Below are 19,387 nucleotides of genomic sequence, written 5' to 3' on the forward strand. Positions count from 1 at the left end.
CACCTGGGTGGCTTCGTTGGTTGAGCGTCCAACTTCAGGTTGGATCAGGTCATGATCTTGTAGTTTGTGAGTTTGAGCCCCACATCAGGCTCACTTCTTTTAACCATGTCAGCACAGAGCCTGCTTCAGGTCCTCTGTCCTCCTCTCTCTGCCCCTCCCCCACTTGCAGTCTCCCCAAAAATAAAAAAACCCCAACATCCCTCATGACTGTAAATTATGTCTGTGCATCCAGCCAGATACAACTGGACAACTGCCCCCAAGCTTTTCTTTTTAGTTTTTTAGATGTTTATTTATTCTTGAGAGAGTGACAGAGCATAAGCAGGGAAAGGGCAGAGCAAGAGGGAGACACAAATCTGAAGCTTCGTGCTGTCAGCACAGAACCCCATGCTGGGCTGGAACCCACGAACTGTGAGATCATGACCTGAGCCAAAGTCAGACGCTCAACCTACTGAGCAGCCCAACCCCCTCTCCCCCCAACCCCCAGGCTTTTCTTTTTGCTTTGCAGATCTTGATCATTTGGCAGTTAGGGTATTCCCGGGCAGGGCAGGGCAGGGCTGGGCAGGGCAGGGCTGTGCTGGAGTGATCCAGGGTCACCTGGGTCACAGGGTCCACCTGGGTTTGAATGCCATCTTACTTTCCACCCAGGTGAGCTTCAGCATTGAGGCCAAGGTGCGAGGCTGCCCGCAGGAGACGGAGAAGTCCTTCACCATCAAGCCTGTAGGCTTCAAAGACAGCCTCACCGTCCAGGTCACCTTCGACTGTCACTGCGGCTGCCAGGCCCATGCCGAGCCTTACAGCCGCCGCTGCAACAATGGCAACGGGACCTTCGAGTGCGGGGTGTGCCGCTGCGGGCCCGGCTGGCTGGGGGCCCAGTGCGAGTGCTCCGAAGAGGACTACCATCCGTCCCAGCAGGACGAGTGCAGCCCCCGGGAGGGCCAGCCCGTCTGCAGCCAGCGGGGCGAGTGCCTGTGTGGCCAGTGCGTCTGCCACACCAGCGACTTTGGCAAGATCACGGGCAAGTACTGCGAGTGTGATGACTTCTCCTGCGTCCGCTACAAGGGGGAGATGTGCTCGGGTGAGTAAAACCGCACAGCCCCCGCCCCTCACACATCCGTGGCCTCCAGAAACCTAGGCCGGGGCTTAAGGCCTGGCCGGCAGAGCCGAGAGGGATGGTCGCTCCACTCCAGGGTCAGAGAACAGGAAGGAGGGTCTCTGTACTTCCCCCTCTGCTGCCCTGGTCCTTGCCCCTGGGGCACGCCGAGCGGAAGTGAGCCTCGAAGAGCATGGGAAGGGGTGGGGGGCTTGGAGGTGAAGACCGGTTTCTTTTTTTCCACCCGTCATTCTGCTAATACTTTAAGTCACAGGTTCTTAATGATCGTTTCAAGGATACGGACCTACTCCCTTTTTAGGTAGAAAAAAACCCCAAACTTCTGGCTGATGGTAATCAAGAGTTTTGGTAGTTACAGATTCGGAAGACAACATGATATCAGAATATCTAGTAAAGTTAGTAGTAATTATTTTACATGAATTCATCTTTTCATCACAAGACTTGGAAAATAGCAAAAAGGCAAGGCAATGGAGCACGTTTAAGTAGCCAATACACTCAGAACAATGACTGGAGAGTCGTAAGCTCTTAGCAAACGTTGGCACGATTTTGTTATCACTATTGGCACAGCTATCACTTTTTGGATTCTAGATTTGTGATGTCAAATAAGGTAGCCACATGTGGCTATTTATATGTCAATTAATCAAATTGAATTATAACTTACATAAAATTTAAATAAGTTTAAGTTAAATTAAATGAAAAACGAGGGGCGCCTGAGTGGCTCAGTAGTTTAAGCCTCTTACTCTGGGCTGACAGTGCTGACTGTGTAGAGCCCGCTTGGGATTCGCTCTCTGCCTCTCTCTCTACCTCTGTCCTGCTTGAGCTCTCTGTCTTTCTCTTTCAAATAAATACACGTTAAAAAATACTAAAAAAAGAAAACTTGATTATAAAGGTAAGTCTATATCATTCTTTTTTAAAAAATTAAAAAATATTTTTTAATGTTTATTCTTGAGAGAGAGAGACAGAGCATGAGTGAGGGAAGGGCAGAGCGAGAGGGAGGTGCTTGGGGCACCTCACTGGCTCAGTTGGTTAAGCATCCGACTTCGGCTCAGATCATGATCTTGGGGTTCATGAGTTTGAGCCCTGTGTTGGGCTCTGTGCTGACAACTCAGAGCCTGGAGCCTGCCTTGGATTGTGTCTCCCTCTCTCTCTCTGCCTCTCCCAGACTCGCACTCTGTCTCTCTGTCTCTCAAAAATAAATAAGACATTTTTAAAAAATTAAAAAAAGAAATGAGTTGTCCCTAGGGAATGTCATAGTAGTCTACTGGAGAGAGACTCAGTGTGGACAGAGGAGACCCGGGTGGCTTCATGGAGAAAGTAGGATGTCAGACAAAGGGGTGGCTCATAAGGCAGAGGAGTGGAGCTGAGCACCTGCCCAGGGGGTCACGCTGTATAGGGAGAGGTCATTCCCTCTGACCTAAAATACCTGCTCCTCCCTTACCCCTCCCCCTCCCCCATCTCCACCCCTCCCCTGCTTCCTTCTTTTCCATTCCCTTCTCTTTCTTACACTTTTCTTCATTTCTCACCCTCCTCCTCTGACTTTCCTGTGAACCCAGGCTCAGCCACCCTTTTGCTAGAGGGGTGCCAGTCCTGTGACATTGCCACACTGTGGTCTCCTTTTAAGGGCTGACCCTGACAGAGCTTGGGCTTGGCCTGCTGGCTCCAGTCTGCCACTCTACGCCCAGCCTCTCTCTGTGGCTGGCCTGGCAGACCATCTTCTCGAAGGTTACTCTGTTTGGCCTCACAAAGGAAACACTACGGGCCAAGGGTTTCTGAGGAGGCTGAGGCCTCCGAGTGCTGCCAGACCTCTGTGGCATCTGCCTTTCCCTGTTTGGGAGCCGTCACCGAGAGCTGGCTGTAGTGGACCCTGTGGTCTGCTCTGCTGGCTGGCACACTCACCCTCCAGCTCCTGTTAGGACTGCTGCTAATGGCTCCCAGCTGCCCCTTCTCTGGAATTCTCCTTCAGCTGACAGGAGCTGTCTTGCCCTCAGACCTTGGCCAACAGCTGTGGACAAAGGTTATACAAGACCCGTCCCTTTGCCTCTAGGTGGAGTGGGCTCTATTCTCCAGATGTATTTGGAGCTGGGGCAATTGACCTTATGTTTACCATCCAGAAAGAAACAGACATCTCTTTCCAAGGCAGTGAAGGTGTGTCTGAGTCTTGAATACTGGTGTGGATACTAGAGGATGGTGCCAAAGTCACTGGCAGAGAGACTCATGGTGACCAAGAGCCACTAGTCTATCCACTGGGGTCCCTGGGGGAGCATCTGTTTGAGTCTATGCACCTCCCTCTCTTCCACCATCTTGGGGTCCATCTGCTCACACAGCAGCAGGATTTTCAGACCCCTTGAGGTCACTTCCCCCTTGCTCTCTGCCTTTCCTCTGATTAACAGTCAGATTTTTATTATTCATCCACTTCTTCCTGATTCAGAGTCCTTGAGAATGAGTCACTCTTTCTTCTGAGTTTGGGGGAGTCAAGTTTTCAAGCCTTGTTAAGTGATTAGGGGGATGTAGCACTGAGAGTTAACACCTGCGATTAACCAGCCTAACCCCCGCCCCTGGGTCTCCTTCCTGTTCCTACACTCATGCGGTCAAGTGAATAGGTCTTTCCTACTAGGGCTGACGGCTCCTTGCAATGCTATCATAATACAACACAGAGCGCATGCTGGTGAATGTGTGTGTGTCTTCCAGGAAATTTTTTTCTCTTTTCTTTTTTAATGTTTATTTATTTGTTTTGAGAGAGAGAGAGAGAATCCCAAGCAGGCTCTGCCTGTCAGCACAGACCCCAACGCAGGGCTCTACCTCACTAACCAAACCGTGAGATCATGACTTGAGTTGAAATCAAGAGTCAGATGCTCAGCCAACTGAGCCACCAGGTGCTCTACCCAGGAAATTAGCTAGGACGTAAGCTCCATGGCAATAGGGACCTTGCCTGTCTCTCCCTGCCAAATCTCCAGTGCCCTGCGTGAGCTCAATAAAAATTTATTGAGTAAATGCATAAATAAATGTTAATTGCATGCCTACTCTGTTTCAGCTGTTATGCTAATCCCTACTGACGGACAAATTGATAATGTCCTCTCCTGTCATGGAGCTCACAATCTAGAAAGAGAAACAGATAGGCAAGCAAATGGGCTGACTATAAGGGTTAAAATAGAGGTATCTGTAAGTGCTGGGAGAACACAAAGCAGACAGTTAATTTTGTCTGGAGAAGTCAGAAAAAGTCACAGAGAGGAAGGAACATTTGAGTTGAGCTTTGAAGGGTAAGTGGGAGTTTGATAGTGATCACAGGACGAAAGGGTGTCGAGGTAGAGCTAGCAGCATGAGGACAGGAGGGAAAGTGGCGACAGTTCCGTGGGGTGCTGATGAGCCAGCGGGAGGAGGGTGGAGGAGGCTAAACCTGGAGAGCAGGCCAAGGCTCGGGTTGGGGACCCTCACCTGCTGCCTGCCCCCTCGGGCTGTGTGCTTTCAGGTCATGGCCAGTGCAGCTGTGGCGACTGCCTGTGTGACTCCGACTGGACTGGCTACTACTGCAACTGTACCACGCGCACCGACACCTGCATGTCCAGCAATGGGCTGCTGTGCAGTGGCCGGGGCAAGTGTGAGTGCGGCAGCTGTGTGTGCATCCAGCCCGGCTCCTACGGGGACACCTGCGAGAAGTGCCCCACCTGCCCCGATGCCTGCACCTTTAAGAAGTGAGTGGGCAGGGGGTGCCTGGGTGGCTCAGTCGGCTACGGGTGGGTACGTCTGACTTCGGCTCAGGTCATGATCTCACGTTTTGTGGGTTCGAGGCCTACATCAGGCTCTGTGCTGGCAGCTAGAGTCTAGATTCTGCTTCAGATTCTGTGTCTCCCGCTCTCTCTGCCCCTCCCCCATTCATGCTCTGTTTCTCTGTCTCAATAATAAATAAAAACATTAAAAAAAAAAGTGAGTAGGCAGAGAAGCGAGTCAGAGTGAGTTGGGTGCTAGAAGGAGGGAGAGGGTCCCCCAGGCTAGAGTTCCCAACTCTCCAGCTTGTGTCTTACTCACCGAAGCTTTGGGAGGAGGCGTCCATGGCAGCAAAGACCCTAGCTTTCCTCTTTCCACTGAAAAGTCTGCACAGAGTTGGAGGTAGAGCCAGCCATGCAGGGACCAAAGTCGGACCCGCGGGACTCCTGTTGGAGAAACGCCTCTCCTGGGATGGCACCCTGAGTCCCTGAGGTGGGAGGAAGGCTACACCAGGGACCTTCCGGGAAACATTCCAGGGCGGATGTTCTGATTCCGTAGGCGAGCTGGGCCAGAGTTATGAAGGACTCTGTGAAACAGGAGATGTTCACTAGTACAAATTTACTCCTCTGGCAGTCAAGGGACGCACCTGCCATTTCTCTTGCCACTTGAAGCAGGGCTGGGCTCATGGGCACACACCTGTGCGTCTGTACAGTGCCCCATGCTTAGGAGGGCCCCCCACTTGGTTTCCTGCTCTGCTGGCACTGTCTTGTAATTCTCAGTAATTTTTGAACAAGGGGCCTGGCATTTTCTTTTGCACTCTGTCCCCAGATTCCATGACCAGTTCTGCATTTAAGGCTCCCCGAAGTGGCACAGGCTTCACTTTTTGTCACATTCTTGGGTGGAACATGAAGAAGTTGAGTGAGGGTACTGGGGCCCTCTGCCTGCCAGGCCCTGCCTCTGGGTGAGGAGGACCTCCCACACCTGTCCTCCAGACTTGACCCTCTGGGCACCCCAGAATTGTCTGACAAGTGTTTTGTTTCGCAGTGTTTGTTTTCTGAGGTGGAACAGCTTTCTGGCGTGTGGAGGTCAGAGCTGGACTGACCCACATGTAGGTTTGCTCCTCCTTCATCTTAAAAAAATTTTTTTTTTAATGAGAGAAAGAGACAGAGCGTGAGTTGGGGAGGAGCAGAGAGAGAGAGGGAGACACTGAATCTGAAGCAGGCTCCAGGCTCTGAGCTGTCAGCACAAGGGGCTGACACGGGGCTTGAACTCTGACTGAGTCACCCAGGCATCCCACTCCTCCCTCATCTTTATCTCTGTGTCCTCTCTCTCTCTCTTTTTTTTTTTCTTTGAGGCCCCTTCCTCTTTATTTGAGATATATCTTGAAACATAGGTTGAGATTTAAATTTAGACATACAAATGGGTATGGAGGCACCTTGAAAACCTCTCTCTTACCAATTGAGTGACTGCTATGTGTTAAGCTCCTTTACTTATTTTACTTCCTGAAATGCACACAATGTTACAGATAAGGAATCTGAGGCTCAAGTCTGTTGTTGTTGTCATCATCATTATTATTTTAGAGGAAAAGAGAGAGCAAGTGTAAGCAGTGGAGGGGCAGAGAGAGAGAGGGAGAGAGAATCTTAAGCAGGGTCCATGCCCAGTGCATAGCCAGATGTGGGGCTTCATTGACCATAAGATCATGACCTGAGATGAAATCGGGATGTCCTCTCTCTTTAAGGGAGTGTGTGGAGTGTAAGAAATTTGACCGAGGAACCCTACATGAGGAAAATACCTGCAACCGTTACTGTCGTGATGAGATCGAGTCCGTGAAGGAGCTCAGTAAGTTCGGCACGTCAGAGTTGCACACGCACGTGGCTGCTGAAGTTTTTCCATTCATCCAGAGGCTGTCCGTCTCTCATCAGTAAAATGGAAGAGTCATCCCTACCTCAGAGGCATGTTGTGCAGACCTGAGGCACACTAGGCTTATAATAAAGGCCAGCTTCCCTGGGTCCCCTTGTGCCTCTGCTAAATCTGCCGCAGCCCCTCCCCATTCTGCTGCTTCCCAGCACCCACAGACTCAGCAAGATCCTACAAATAACTTTTAAAGCATGTAGACATCAACCCTAACTTGACCTCCCCAAGGAAAGGAAGGCAATGCACCCCATTTTACAGATAAAGAAACTGACAGTCATCATTAGGAAGCTACTAAGCATTTACTAAGATTACTTAACTAAGAGCGTTGAACGATGCCCAGGTGTACCGCTCTGCTGGTTTGGAGGGAGACCTTCACCTTATGGATTTGTCGCTACAATCGTAATGCTGAAGCGTTTTTGGCTCTCCGGAGCCCTTCCTAGAATAAGACAGATAAAAATACAGTGGGGAGCAAAAATCTTGCTTGCAGTCATCCTGGTTTGAACTTCACCTTGAAAAAAAGGGGAAAATGTTGTTGCTGTCAGCACATCTGATGTGGTTATCTGGGTCAGCTAGGCATTTGTTGGTGCTCGGAAGATGGCAATCTCTCCAGAGATGGCCATCTGTCACGAAGGCAGGAAACGTGTTTTCAGAGAGAGCCATAGTAAGACACAGCCAGCCAGTCGGCTTCTGGCTGGGGGTGTCACAGAAAAGGGTCAGGTCTCTGGGCCCTTTGGCTAATATCAGAAGTGGGGCTGGGGGGTGAGGGGCGTATTTGGGGATTGAGTTTGAAGAGACGGCTTTTCCTCCTGAGGAGATTGGGTATGCTGTGGTTAGCTCAGGGCGGGGAGACTGCTGAGAGAGATGTGAGGTGTTTTTATTACCTAGACCAGAGGGGAACCCCAGGTTAGTTGAAAGTATTTCTCTTACCCCTCACCCCCGTACCATGATAATCATAAAAATGAGTGCTTGTTTGTATGGAATTGTGTAACTTATAAAAGTTTCGCAAGTGTTTTTTCATACACACGAAATGCCTTTTCTGGTCCTTTCTCACCCACCTAGTAGAGTAGAACTGTGGTACTGTTGTTATCTTCATTTTGCAGATGAGGAAATTGAATCTCAGGAAAGTTACATAATTTGCCCAAGCAAATTAAGCTTAGAACTGAATCCAGAAATCCTTACTCTTTCCACTTCTTTTACCACTGGTTTTCTGGAGGCTCATCGAGTTCAAGCCTGGTGTGCTCTGAGACTCTCGTATTCTGTTCCATCGTGTATGTATGTTGCGACCTTGGTGCATTTGCTTAATGTCATCGTGTGTCGGTTTTACCCATCTGGTTTCATCACTACAGGATGTGGTGCAGTTGATGGAGGAGCACCTATAGTTTCCCGGTCAGAATAACAGGCTTTAGAATTAGAAAGGGTGAAGCCTAAAAAAAGTGATGGGAGTCAGTCAGAGAGGAGAGGCTGGCTCTGGAGAGGAACACTGGATCGGAAGCCAAAATGGGAGAAATCTAAGGGCTTGTCAGCAAACTATTGAGAATAGTTGAGCCTGCAGGAAAAGGGAAGAGAGGGAAGGGAAGACCCTTCTGTATTAGGTACTGTTCAGTTCACGCCTTTTAGTTCTCTACCCACCTTGTGAGGTGGGGTATCATTTTCCTTTTATAGATGAGAAAAGAGAGAGCCAATGAGGTCAAGTAACTTCCCCAATCTTACACAGCTGGCAGGCAGTAGAGCCAGGCTGTGAATCAGATGGTGTAATGTGTTCTGTCAGGTCCCTTCCAAAGGAAGGAATAGGAACCAAAAAGGGTCTCAGAGGGACAAAATACAGCAGTGAGGGTCATCTGGAGGCAATTGCCAGGCACAACAGCCATCTTGGATCTAGGCATCTTGCCTAATGTGAGGCATAGGGTTTCCTGTTGCATGCTTTCTCAGAAGTCCCATGACTGGAGTTTGGGGATGGCCCTATCTTCCAGGAATTGATTTGTTTTTCATTCTCCCATCTTTTTCCCTTCCTCAGAGGATACTGGCAAGAATGCGGTGAACTGTACATACAAGAATGAAGATGACTGTGTTGTCAGATTCCAGTACTATGAAGACTCCAGTGGAAAGTCCATTCTCTATGTGGTAGAAGAGCCAGGTGCGTGACCCACCCAGGGCCCGGGGCCCCGCCCCCAGGGACAGGGAGAGCGGTGCTAGGCAGTAATTTCCACCCATCACTCCTCTTACACAGAACAGCCAAGTTAAGACTACCTTACAAGTGATAAGTTAGGGCCTGTCATCTGGCTGTGGGAGATATTTACATACCAGTATTAGTGAAAAGTGACTTGCTGATTTAGGAAAGTAAGGAGGTAGATATGTATCCTACAAAGCGACAAAATATATCCTGGCATTTTTTGAGGTGGCGGTATTAAAATAAGGAATTTAAAGTCTGGGACTCTTCAGTATCCACTCTACTTAAGGTCAGGTGGTTGTCAAGAGCAACCTGCTTGCTGCTTCAGAGGAAGGCCTGATGCTTTGAGGTGTTGACCTTACCAGGTTCACCACGAGACACAGTGCTGGGTTTGAGGCACCAACCCAAGGTATGTCGAGCACTGAAAAGATGGTGCTTGCTCTCAAGGCCTTCTGGAAGCAGGAGGAGCTCATCTGTCACACACAGACCAACCCTAGGCTTGTCACCACCCAACGCAGTAGATTTGCTTGCTTTCTCTTATCACCTCCATCTTCTTCCTTTCTCATAGACTAAGCTATGAATAACTAGAAAATGTTTTCGAGTACTTATCATGTATCAGGCAGTGAAGTAGGTGCTGGGAATATAACAATAAATAAAGCAGATGTGGCACTCACAGGTGAGGGGGAGAGGGACACGTAAACTGATGGTGATACCGCTGAGGGACAAGGGCTGTGCCATAGCAGGGGGTAGGCGGGCTTATATGAGCGAAGGAACAATGTCCGAAGGCAGAGACTAAATCAGTTGGATGCTTGTCATTCTTAACAACCATAGGAATTTCTTCAAATGCTCCTTCAGACCAGGGTCCTTCAGACCAGTGGTCCAGACCACTTTCTGTACAGGGCCAGATGTTAAATATTTTAGGCTTTGGGGGCACATGGGTGGCTCAGTCGGTTAAGTGTCTGACTCTTGATTTCAGCTCAGTTCATGATCTCACAGTTCATGGGTTCAAGCCCTACATTGTGCTCTGCATTGACAGTGTGGAACCTGCTTTGGATTCTCTCTCTCTCTCTCTCTCTCTCTCTCTCTCTCTCTCTCTCTCTCTCTCTCTGCCCCTCACCCACTCATGCTTTCTCTCTCTCAAATAAAATATTTTAGGCTTTGTGGGCCTCGTGGTCTCTGCCATGACTACTCTGCCATTGTAACAGGAAAGTAGCTGTAGTCTATATTTAATGCACGAGCCTAAGGATATTTAGAAAAACAGGTGGCAAACCACATTTCACTCCTAGATAATAGCTTGCTGGCCCCTGCTTTAGGAAAGTGAGTCTCCAACTTTTCTATGTTCCCCTTGTTAAAAAATTCAGAGTCCTGAGCCTCATGCTCCTTCCATGAGCCTTTATGGGCTTTTTTAACTTTATTTTTTATTAAATTTTAAAAAATTTTTATTCATTTTTTGAGAGAGAGAGAGAAAGAGAGAGACAGAGCATGAGTGGGGAGGAGGCAGAGGGAGAGGGAGACACCAAATCCGAAGCAGGCTTCACTCTCTGAGCTGTCAACACAGGGCTTGAACCCATGAACTGTGAGATCATGACCTGAGCTGAAGTCGGATGCTTAACCGACTGAGCCACCCAGGTGTCCCGAGCCTCTGTGTTCTTGATTAGTGCTCCTGGCGGTTGCAAGACACCCCAGTATTTGAGTCCCTCTCCTTTGGACACATCACTTCCTCTAATGAGCCTTCTCAGACCTCCAGCATCCATTCTCTTGATTCAGTTGGGTGCTCCTGTTGGATTCTCTGAGAAGCTGTGCTTCCCTTAGATGGGCCTTTTTCCCACCATTAAGTTGCTTCTTTAATCACCCATCTCCTTCAGTAGATCATGTGCTTCATGAACATAGGAACCATCTGTCTTATCTATTGTTATATCTCCATATTTGGCTCAGTCATCTACAGAGAAGATACTTGGTAAACGGTTTTTGAATGAATTACTAGGACTGATTATTCCTAGGAGACAGGCAGGCTTGGATACATCTTGATACCTGCTTGGAGAACTTTAGCTGCTTGGAGAAGGAAGGGGGTGACATCAGAAAGAAGCTCGACTACATCTGTGTCAGCCAGGGTGTTGGTGGCTCCATGGGTACAGGAGAGCATGGTGGCCCTGTCTGTGATAAGGCTCACCTGCCTTTCCCAGCACTCACCCTTCAGAAGGGAGAAGGAGGGTAAAGAAAAGGGTATGGCCTTAGTTTTCCTTAGTGACTCAAGGGAAAGCTGACATGGGAAGGGGACAGAGGAGTCTGGGTGTGTATCTGTGGGGGAGCAGATGGGGGTTATTTGGCCATGACCCCTCACACTTTCCCATCCACCTGTGTTAACAGGTTTTTGGATTTTCCCACACCTGCCCTATTTGTACCTTTGTGCTTTCTCATTTCTGAGGGCCAGTTGGTTCTTGCTTTGGGGTTTAACATTACTTTATCTCTGCTGTAATGATCCTTGCTGGTGCTTCTGCTATACCATTTACCAAAATCTTTTGGCTTGATATTCTTAGACTGGACTCCACTACCTGGAATGGTGGGGAAGCGAGATGGTGATAACCTGAGCTGGCACAGATAACCCTCTGGGGTGGGTGTGGAGTAACTTTTCTGATGTAGATCTTATTCCCCCGCATTAGGAGATGGGGCCCCAGACCCATATTTCCTATCTTGTTGCCCTGAAATTCCTCTTCTCACCTACTGCCCTGAACTATTTTCAGGGGCTCTGCCTTTGAGCAGAGTGTAGCATCTGAGGTCCCAGAGTGGAGGAGGGGATTATTCTCATTCTCTTCCCCAGCTCATGCCTTTGCAGATGCTCTCCTGAAGGGCTGGGCCACTGCAAGGCAGTAGAGACTGCAGTGCCAAAGGGCTTGGCTCTACGGGGTGGTGTTCAGCCTACATGGAGTGGGCCCCCCTGAGTGGGTCCTTCTCACTCCCAGATAGAGTTCCCTGGTCAAATACAATCTGTCCCATTCAGTGTTTAGTACCTACTTACTGAGAAATTATTGTTTATCTGAAATTTAAGTTTAACTGCATTTCCTGTGCCTTTGTCAAACCTGCTAGCCCTACCCGGTCTTTCCTGACCTTGAGTCACCATAATGGGTCCTCATCACTGTGGTTGGGACAGTTCTCTAGAGACTACCTGGTCTTATCTTCTTCCAGGAAGCCTGCCATCTACCCCTTTCAGGACAAATGCTTAACAGATGTTTTTCCCTGAAGACCTCTTGACATTCTACCTGTCCTGCCCATCCTGACATGCAGGATTGAAGAGATTTCACTTTGAGGTTTGAGGGTCAGCCCTGTCTTCCCAAGTATTCATAATTGTTTTTCCCAGAAGAACTGGGGGCACTTCACTTCTGGGAATGCAGACACCGGAGCCTCACAGCCTCTCTCCAGATGCTCCTTTAATTATAGACAGGTTATAATTTGGTAGCTTGGGAAATAGCCAGCACGGGTTTGCGTTGGTGGTTGTTTTGGGGTCATGTGCGGTGAGCATAGGGTGTATGTTTAGAGAAGAAGGTAGGAGACAGTGTGGAAAGTGGGCGTGACTGCCTCTCCAGACCCCTCAATACCCATATAGCCAAACACCTAATTACATAACACCTGAGAAGTTGCTGGAGTGAGGTCACCCATCAGACAACTGTGGTTTATGGGAAGCAGAGCTCTGCAGTGCACACTCAGCTCAGTCCTCAGCGGGTGACGCACCTCTGTCTGCGTTGGTTGTTGACTAGGGTTGAACAGGAAGTAGACTCTCAATAGGGTTAGGATTTAAGATGATGAAATATTTTGGGAAGGAACCCAAAATATTGTCTTGGTTGGCAGGCTGCCTGGTCTGTAAGTGTGCTAACAAGGTCATTAGCTTCCCAGCCCTCAGGGACATACCGGAACCAGGGTTAACAATGCAAATGCCTAAGGAGCTAGGTAACTAAATTAGTGAAAACAGTCAAGAACACCAGTAATGGCAGCTGATAGTTACTGAGCACTGAGTCTGTGCTCAGGCAGTGTTCTGAGTTCTTTAAATATATTTAACTTATTTATTTATTTTTAAAGGTTTCTTTTTTGAAAAAATGTTTATTTATTTTGTGTGTGTGCATGAGTTAGGGAGAGGGGCAGAGAGAGAGAGAGAGAGAGAGACAGAGAGAGAGAATACCAAGCAGGCTCCATGATCAGCATGGAGCCCGATGTGGGGCTTTATCCCAGGACCGTGAGAGCATGACCTGAGCTGAAATGAAGAGTTGAATGCTCAACTGACTGAGCCACCCAGGTACCCCTAGAGGAATGCATTTTTAAAGAATGTTTGTTTTTAAGAGAGAGAGAGAGAGAAAGAATGTGAGGTGGGGGGGGGCAGAGAGAGAGTGGAACAGAGAATCCAAAATGGGCTCTCTGCTGTCAGCACAGAGCTCAACACAGGGCTTGAACCCATGCACTGTGAGATCATCACCTGAGCTGAAGGTTCAGCCCTGCGTTGGGCTCTATGCTGACAGCTCAGAGACTGGAGCCTGTTTCAGATTCTGTGTCTCCCTCTCTCTCTGCTCTTCCCCCAGTTGCGTGCTCTCACTCTAAAAAATAAACATAAAAAAAAAATAAATAAATTGGGGCACCTGAGTGGCTCAGTTGGTTGGGCGTCTGACTTTAGCTCGGGTCATGATCTCACAGTTTGTGAGATCTAGACCTGCACTGGGCTCTGTGCTGACAGCTCAGAGCCTGGAGCCTGTTTCAGATTCTGTGTCTCCCTCTCTCTCTGCCTCTCCCCCACTCAAGCTCTGTCTCTCTTTAAAAAAAAAATTTTTTTTTAATTTAAAAAATAAATATATTAAAATTTAATTATTCTTCGTAAGTTTTGGAATTCAGTGTTATTACTTTCTCCATTTTAAACATGGAGAAATAGGAAACAGTCACCCAGAAAGGTTAAATAGTTTATCAAAGGTCACATAGCAAAGTAAGTGGTCAACCAGGATTCGAACCCTGGCAGTCTGGCTTCATAGCCCATAGTAGCACAGCCTCAATGACAAGTCACACATTACCTCTGTTTAATGGAGAAAAATTAAGTTTTTATTTTAATTCCAGTATAGTTAACATAAAATCAAATTTTTAATAAACACTTGCATACGTTAGATTCTACTGTGGGTGGCCTGCTTATGACCTCTGATTTAAACCACTCAGGACAGATTATTGTTGTCTTAAAGATTAGCACCCCCCCCCTTTAAAAGTTAATTGATTTATTTTTAAGTCCTGTTTCCTTCAGAGAGCTTTCTAGGTAATTTCTTACATGGTCAAGAAGATCTATTCATAGTCAGTTCAAGTGATTCCTGCTGCCTTTACAACGTCCCTGCTATGTGCTCTCTCCTGACAGAGTGTCCCAAGGGTCCTGACATCCTGGTGGTCCTGCTCTCGGTGATGGGGGCCATTTTGCTCATCGGCCTCGCTACTCTGCTCATCTGGAAGCTCCTCATCACCATCCACGACCGGAAGGAGTTTGCTAAGTTTGAGGAGGAGCGAGCCAGAGCAAAATGGGACACAGTAAGAGGCGGGGCTGGGCATTTTCTTAGGTCATTGGTTTGAGAGCCTCAAGTGGAAGCAGCAGGTGCTTAGGGTAGCCAGGTGCGGCCAGCACCATAATTTCCCAGTTAGCCTCTGTTGTGGAAATTGGGAGATGGTCCTGTTGTCTTCATTATTCCTGAAATCCACCCGAGTCTCTCCCTTCCACAGTGACCATAGGTCCCATCGGTGAGAACTGACTGAGTACAGGTAGGGCCCAGCTCTGCTATGACCCCTGACATCATCAAAGAGAAACTTATTTTCTAATCAAGGAAGACAGGACAAATGATGAGAAGCAATGTTATTACTCCCAGTTTATGGATAAGGAAACTGAGCACAGAGAGGTTCAATGGCTTGCTCAATTGTGGGAGGGGATCAAGTTTTGATAGAAATTACGTTTTGGGCCAGCCTCTTAAAAAATTCCCTGTCTGCAATTTTTTCTGATTGCATTAAATTAAACAACCATCTGTTGAGAACTTTCTATATACTTAATTTTACTCTTTGCTCCTTTGGGTCATCTTCCACATGTTAACTTTTTTTCTGGACCTTCCAGAATGGCTGTTTGACTCCATGAATGTCTAGCGAGAGGCTGAAAGTTTGTTCTCATTTGATGGTCACCTCAGGCCTTTGTACCCAAAGGTCCTAAGAAACTTGAGATGTTTCTGTTAGTACAGTGTAGAAATCTAGAATCTCAGAGGCACATGAGAATATGTTGTGTTTCTTGAAATGACTCCTAAAGACGACCGGATTTAATGAGATTTATCACTTTTTGTTAGAAAATAATCTGGGCAACCTAGGGAGGGTCGTATTTTTCCCTGCTAACATGACAGTGTGTGGGCAGTGCTTGGAGGGATGAGACGAGAACAGATTAAGATTATTTTGAGTGGAAGCTATCTGTGTTTCAGCTACCACTTGCTAGATGTCTCTTCTCTGCCCACATCCAGCAGCATAGTCACAACAAAAGGAAAAATTGGAGAAGGGCAAAAGGGAGAGTTCAGGAGAGAAACAGGAAATCGGTTCTGGCTCAAAGTGGTACTGAAATGTTTGAGGATCACCAAAAAGTACTGAGTTGAATTCCACCCCTTTGAAACAGCAGCACAAGGGCATTTCCCGTTCTCTCTCTTACTCTCTCTCCTCTCCCATCTCAGGAACAAATATGGGGTTACAGTGAGCATTGAGTGATTCATCGATGGTATATCCCGGAGAAGGGTGTTTTGGGTTAACCCTTCAGATGAAATGTAATCCTTGAGGGTAGGGAAGAATCGAGGAATTCACTGTAAGACACGTTTCTGTTCTCTTTGCAGGCCAACAACCCACTTTATAAAGAGGCCACATCCACCTTCACCAACATCACCTACCGGGGCACTGACTGACAAGCAGTCATCCTCAGTTCACTGTCAGGCCGTCCCAGAGTCGTGGACATCTCTGCTGTCGTGTTTACAGGGAATGATATCTGGGGGGCAGGACTGGGGGCGTGGAGTGGGGTGGGTTAGAAGAACGGCAGCATGTGGAGGTGTGGGTCTCTGTGTGTGTGTACGTGTGAGTGTGCTGTGTGTGGGGGAGTGTGTAATTTAAAACTTGTGGCGTGTCCCAGGTCAGTGGAGCTCCTCAGCCTCTGTCCACAGAGCGCCTCCCTCAGGGGTCTTCCTGCTTCACCTGAGGGTGACCCACGAAGCTGAGCAGGTATTCTTCATTACCTCAGTGAGAAGCCAACTTTCCTTTTCCCGCCATTTTTCCTGAAGAGAAGGGCAGGACTGAGCCTCTCATTCCAGAGGAAGGAGACCTGACTCTACCTTGAGTTTATGGTTCTTGGGTCTGACTCTCAGCAGCTCTGATAACAAATGCGGGGCTTTGCAGCCCTGTTGTGTCATCTGGACGTTTATCTCCTTTGCCTTCCCTCAGGCTGAAGGAGAAGTCAGAGGCAAGCTGAGCCGTCAGAGTTGCCTGTGTCTTTTGCTATCACCTCAGTGCAGTATGGTTCTCTCATAAGGGGAGCCCTTGCCAGCAATTCTGTTGGGAGTGAGGATGGTAGGGCCACTCAGGGGTCATGCATGGCCTGAATGAATGTGCCAGGGTCCCCCGGTTCATAATCATGGCCCTTCAGATTTGTCTCCTTGGCAGCTCCACCCCAGAAGTTCAATTGGAGGAAGTGTGTTCCCCGTAGGCCAGCATCACCTCTTTGCCCTCGACGGCCACACTCTCACTGCTGTAGACAGTTGCTACATCCTGGGAATTTCTTTCATGACTAAATGCTTTTCCTCCCAGGGAGAGTGCTGTGACTAGACCCAGAGATCCGGCCCCAGCCTTTAGACCCCCTGCCCCTTGTCCAAGGCACCTCCTGGCCCCCACCCCATCTGGTGCTTCTGTGTGCTGCATCCACCCATGGGGCTGATTGCACTTATCTACCTCGTGGCAGTCTTGTGAAGGAAGCAGTCCCATGGGTGTCCGAGTCTGCTGGGCCTATGTGCCGCTTTGGGAACGATGGGCCAGTTGTATCAGCACGTGTGGCCTGTTCTCCTGTGGGCTGGGCAACCTCGTTTTCACTCAGTCTTTAATCTGAGAGGCCACAAGTGCAATTTTATTTTATTTTTTCTCATCGGGTCTCCTGAAACGATGATGACGCTTGCTTAATCTAAAGGAACATATATAGAAACACACTTGCATTATATTTTGTAGTTTTATTTGATGAGGAAGGAGCATATTAAAAAACAAACAAACCCACAGACTTGGGCTGGATACAGACCCTCCCACTTGGCATCATTCATAGGAAGTTGCTGCCCAGTTGCTGGATCTGTAAGGGCACTCTCGTCCCGGGAGCCTGTGCGGATGGCCCCATGGGCAGGCTGGGCCGTTTCTGAGCAGGAGGGACACAAGTGGTCCTTTTGTCCTACCTGCAGCAGTTGCTCCCTTGGTGTTTACATTAGTCTAACATCAACAGCCACCCTCACCCCATTCATCAAGAAAGACCCAGTGGTCTGATGATCAGAAAATCTAAGTCCTGGCCTCAGTGTTGCAGCTAAGGAAGCTTTAACCTTAATTAAAGCAAGTCTCTCTTTCCTCTCCTTGGGGCTCAGTTTTCTAGTTTGAAAACTGATAGGTTTGGACCAGCCAGTCTGGAAGGTCTCTTTCAATATCGATATTCTGAGATGCTACGACTTACTGTGGCATCAAACACACATACAGTGCACATTCTGTGAGATGTTGCTCCTGCTCGTTTTCTTTTTTTAAGTTGGGAGATCTGAGAGACCAGCTTTGGCAAGAGCAGATGTCATTCCACATCACCTTTCTCAAAGAAAAAGCCTCATTCTGTCTTCTCTTAGAGCCCCTTCTCCAATGTTTGTTAGCAGTCACATCTCCTGATGTAGCACTTAAGCTCCACTTAGTTTATTATTTCTTAGTTCACTTTGCACACATTTGCATCCACATATAAGGATGAGGAATCCACTAAGAAGTAGCTGAAATGTGTGTTCTGTATTCGTGTGTTAACATTGAGAATAAGCCTCTGGAATTAGGAGTGGGGCGTGTGACTGAGCTTCTCTCACCCATGGATTACCCTTTACTGGAAGGGATGATCGTGCAGTAGAGGGGTAAATGCAGGGGGGGGGCGGGGCGAATCCAAGAAGTTTAGAGCCTAACTATACCTTTTGGCTACTGAGACAGGAGTCCATTAGAGCAGTGGTTGGACATTTTCTTTAGATATGATGGTTTATATGAAGAAACTATATAAAAGGAGGAAGAACATGTATTTAAAAGATAAAAAGAAATCAGTAGGAATCTTCTCTGAACTTCTAGAAGGAAGGCTTTAAAAAGCTGCCTGGGTGATTCAGTTGTTTAAATGTCTGACCTCAGCTCAGGTCATGAACTTGCATTTTGTGGGTTTGAGCCCCTCATTGGGCTCTGTGCTGACAGCTCAGAGCCTGGAGCCTGCTTTGGATTCTATGTGTCCATCTCTCTCTGTCCACCCCCACTCCCCCCGCTCTTTCTCTTTCAAAAATAAATAAAGATTAAAAAAATTTTTTGTTAAGACCAATAATGCAGGGAGAACCCATAGCCATGTTCACAAGATAGCAAATGGCAGTCAGTTTGGGCATCACATAGGGTGAACATCTAAATAGTATTTTGGTATCAGCACAGCCCAAAGAGGTTATTTGTGCTCAGCTTATCTGGAGAGAATTTATATTCAGTCTCAGGGTCTGTGGATAGTAATGGGAAGCTTGGAACGCTCCCGACAAGTTGTCACATAAGGAGTTGCTTCTTTATCTCTCAGATGTTCCTGGACCATCCATGATTTCAAGATCCTTCTCTTTGTTAGGTATTCCTGTTTGTATTGACTCAAGTGCCTTCCTGGCTTCCTAGCCATCCCCTCTGTTTGAATTGTGTGACAGTGAATTAAATGTGCTTTCCAAAAAGAATTGACTTCAGGCTGCCCGTTTCTTTCTGTGTTGTTATTTCTGTTTTCTTTGGGTGAAAAGAGTAAACGTCATCACCTCAAAAATGATTATTTTAGAACAAGCCTGTTTCCAAATGTAAAAAATGATGACCACCACGGGAACTGAAGTTTACTCCAGAACCCAGAGCTTTTCTTTAGACTTTCATAACATTTTCAAAATGAGTAGGTTATTGCTGTTCTAAGAGAGTTTTTTGTTTCTTAATTGGGGATTTTTTAGGAACTTGTGTAATCGCAATAGAACAGACTGTCCATTGAGCGTAGGTTTTGTTTGCAGGAGACATAAATCAGTACAATAAAGGCTTGATGGCAGATTATTGACAGGATCGTTTAAGTGCCCAGCTTTAAAGAAAAAATGCCCAACTTTTATTTAAGGCATTGGGTCCTAAAATATGGTTCGAGGATCAGCAGCCTTCGTATCACCTGGGAACTTATTAGGAATAAAAATGCACAGGGGCGCCTGGGTGGCTCAGTCGGTTGAGTGTCTGAC

General features: G+C 47.6%; 1 protein-coding gene across 1 annotated transcript in view; it reads left to right on the forward strand.

Moving 5' to 3' along the window:
- The window catches only part of ITGB3 (integrin subunit beta 3), a 51,453-nt gene extending 33,118 nt beyond the window's left edge, over positions 1–18,335 (forward strand). Inside the window, exons 9-14 of the mRNA XM_029927063.1 lie at positions 646–1,075; positions 4,575–4,797; positions 6,549–6,649; positions 8,739–8,858; positions 14,266–14,432; positions 15,755–18,335. Coding sequence (XP_029782923.1) covers positions 646–1,075; positions 4,575–4,797; positions 6,549–6,649; positions 8,739–8,858; positions 14,266–14,432; positions 15,755–15,823 — 1,110 coding nt within the window. The 3' untranslated portion in view covers positions 15,824–18,335. The remainder of the gene's footprint in view (positions 1–645; positions 1,076–4,574; positions 4,798–6,548; positions 6,650–8,738; positions 8,859–14,265; positions 14,433–15,754) is intronic.
- The last annotated feature ends 1,052 nt before the right edge of the window (positions 18,336–19,387 follow it).

Source organism: Suricata suricatta, chromosome 17 (genome assembly GCF_006229205.1).
Source record: "Suricata suricatta isolate VVHF042 chromosome 17, meerkat_22Aug2017_6uvM2_HiC, whole genome shotgun sequence".
Classification (NCBI taxonomy): domain Eukaryota; kingdom Metazoa; phylum Chordata; class Mammalia; order Carnivora; family Herpestidae; genus Suricata; species Suricata suricatta.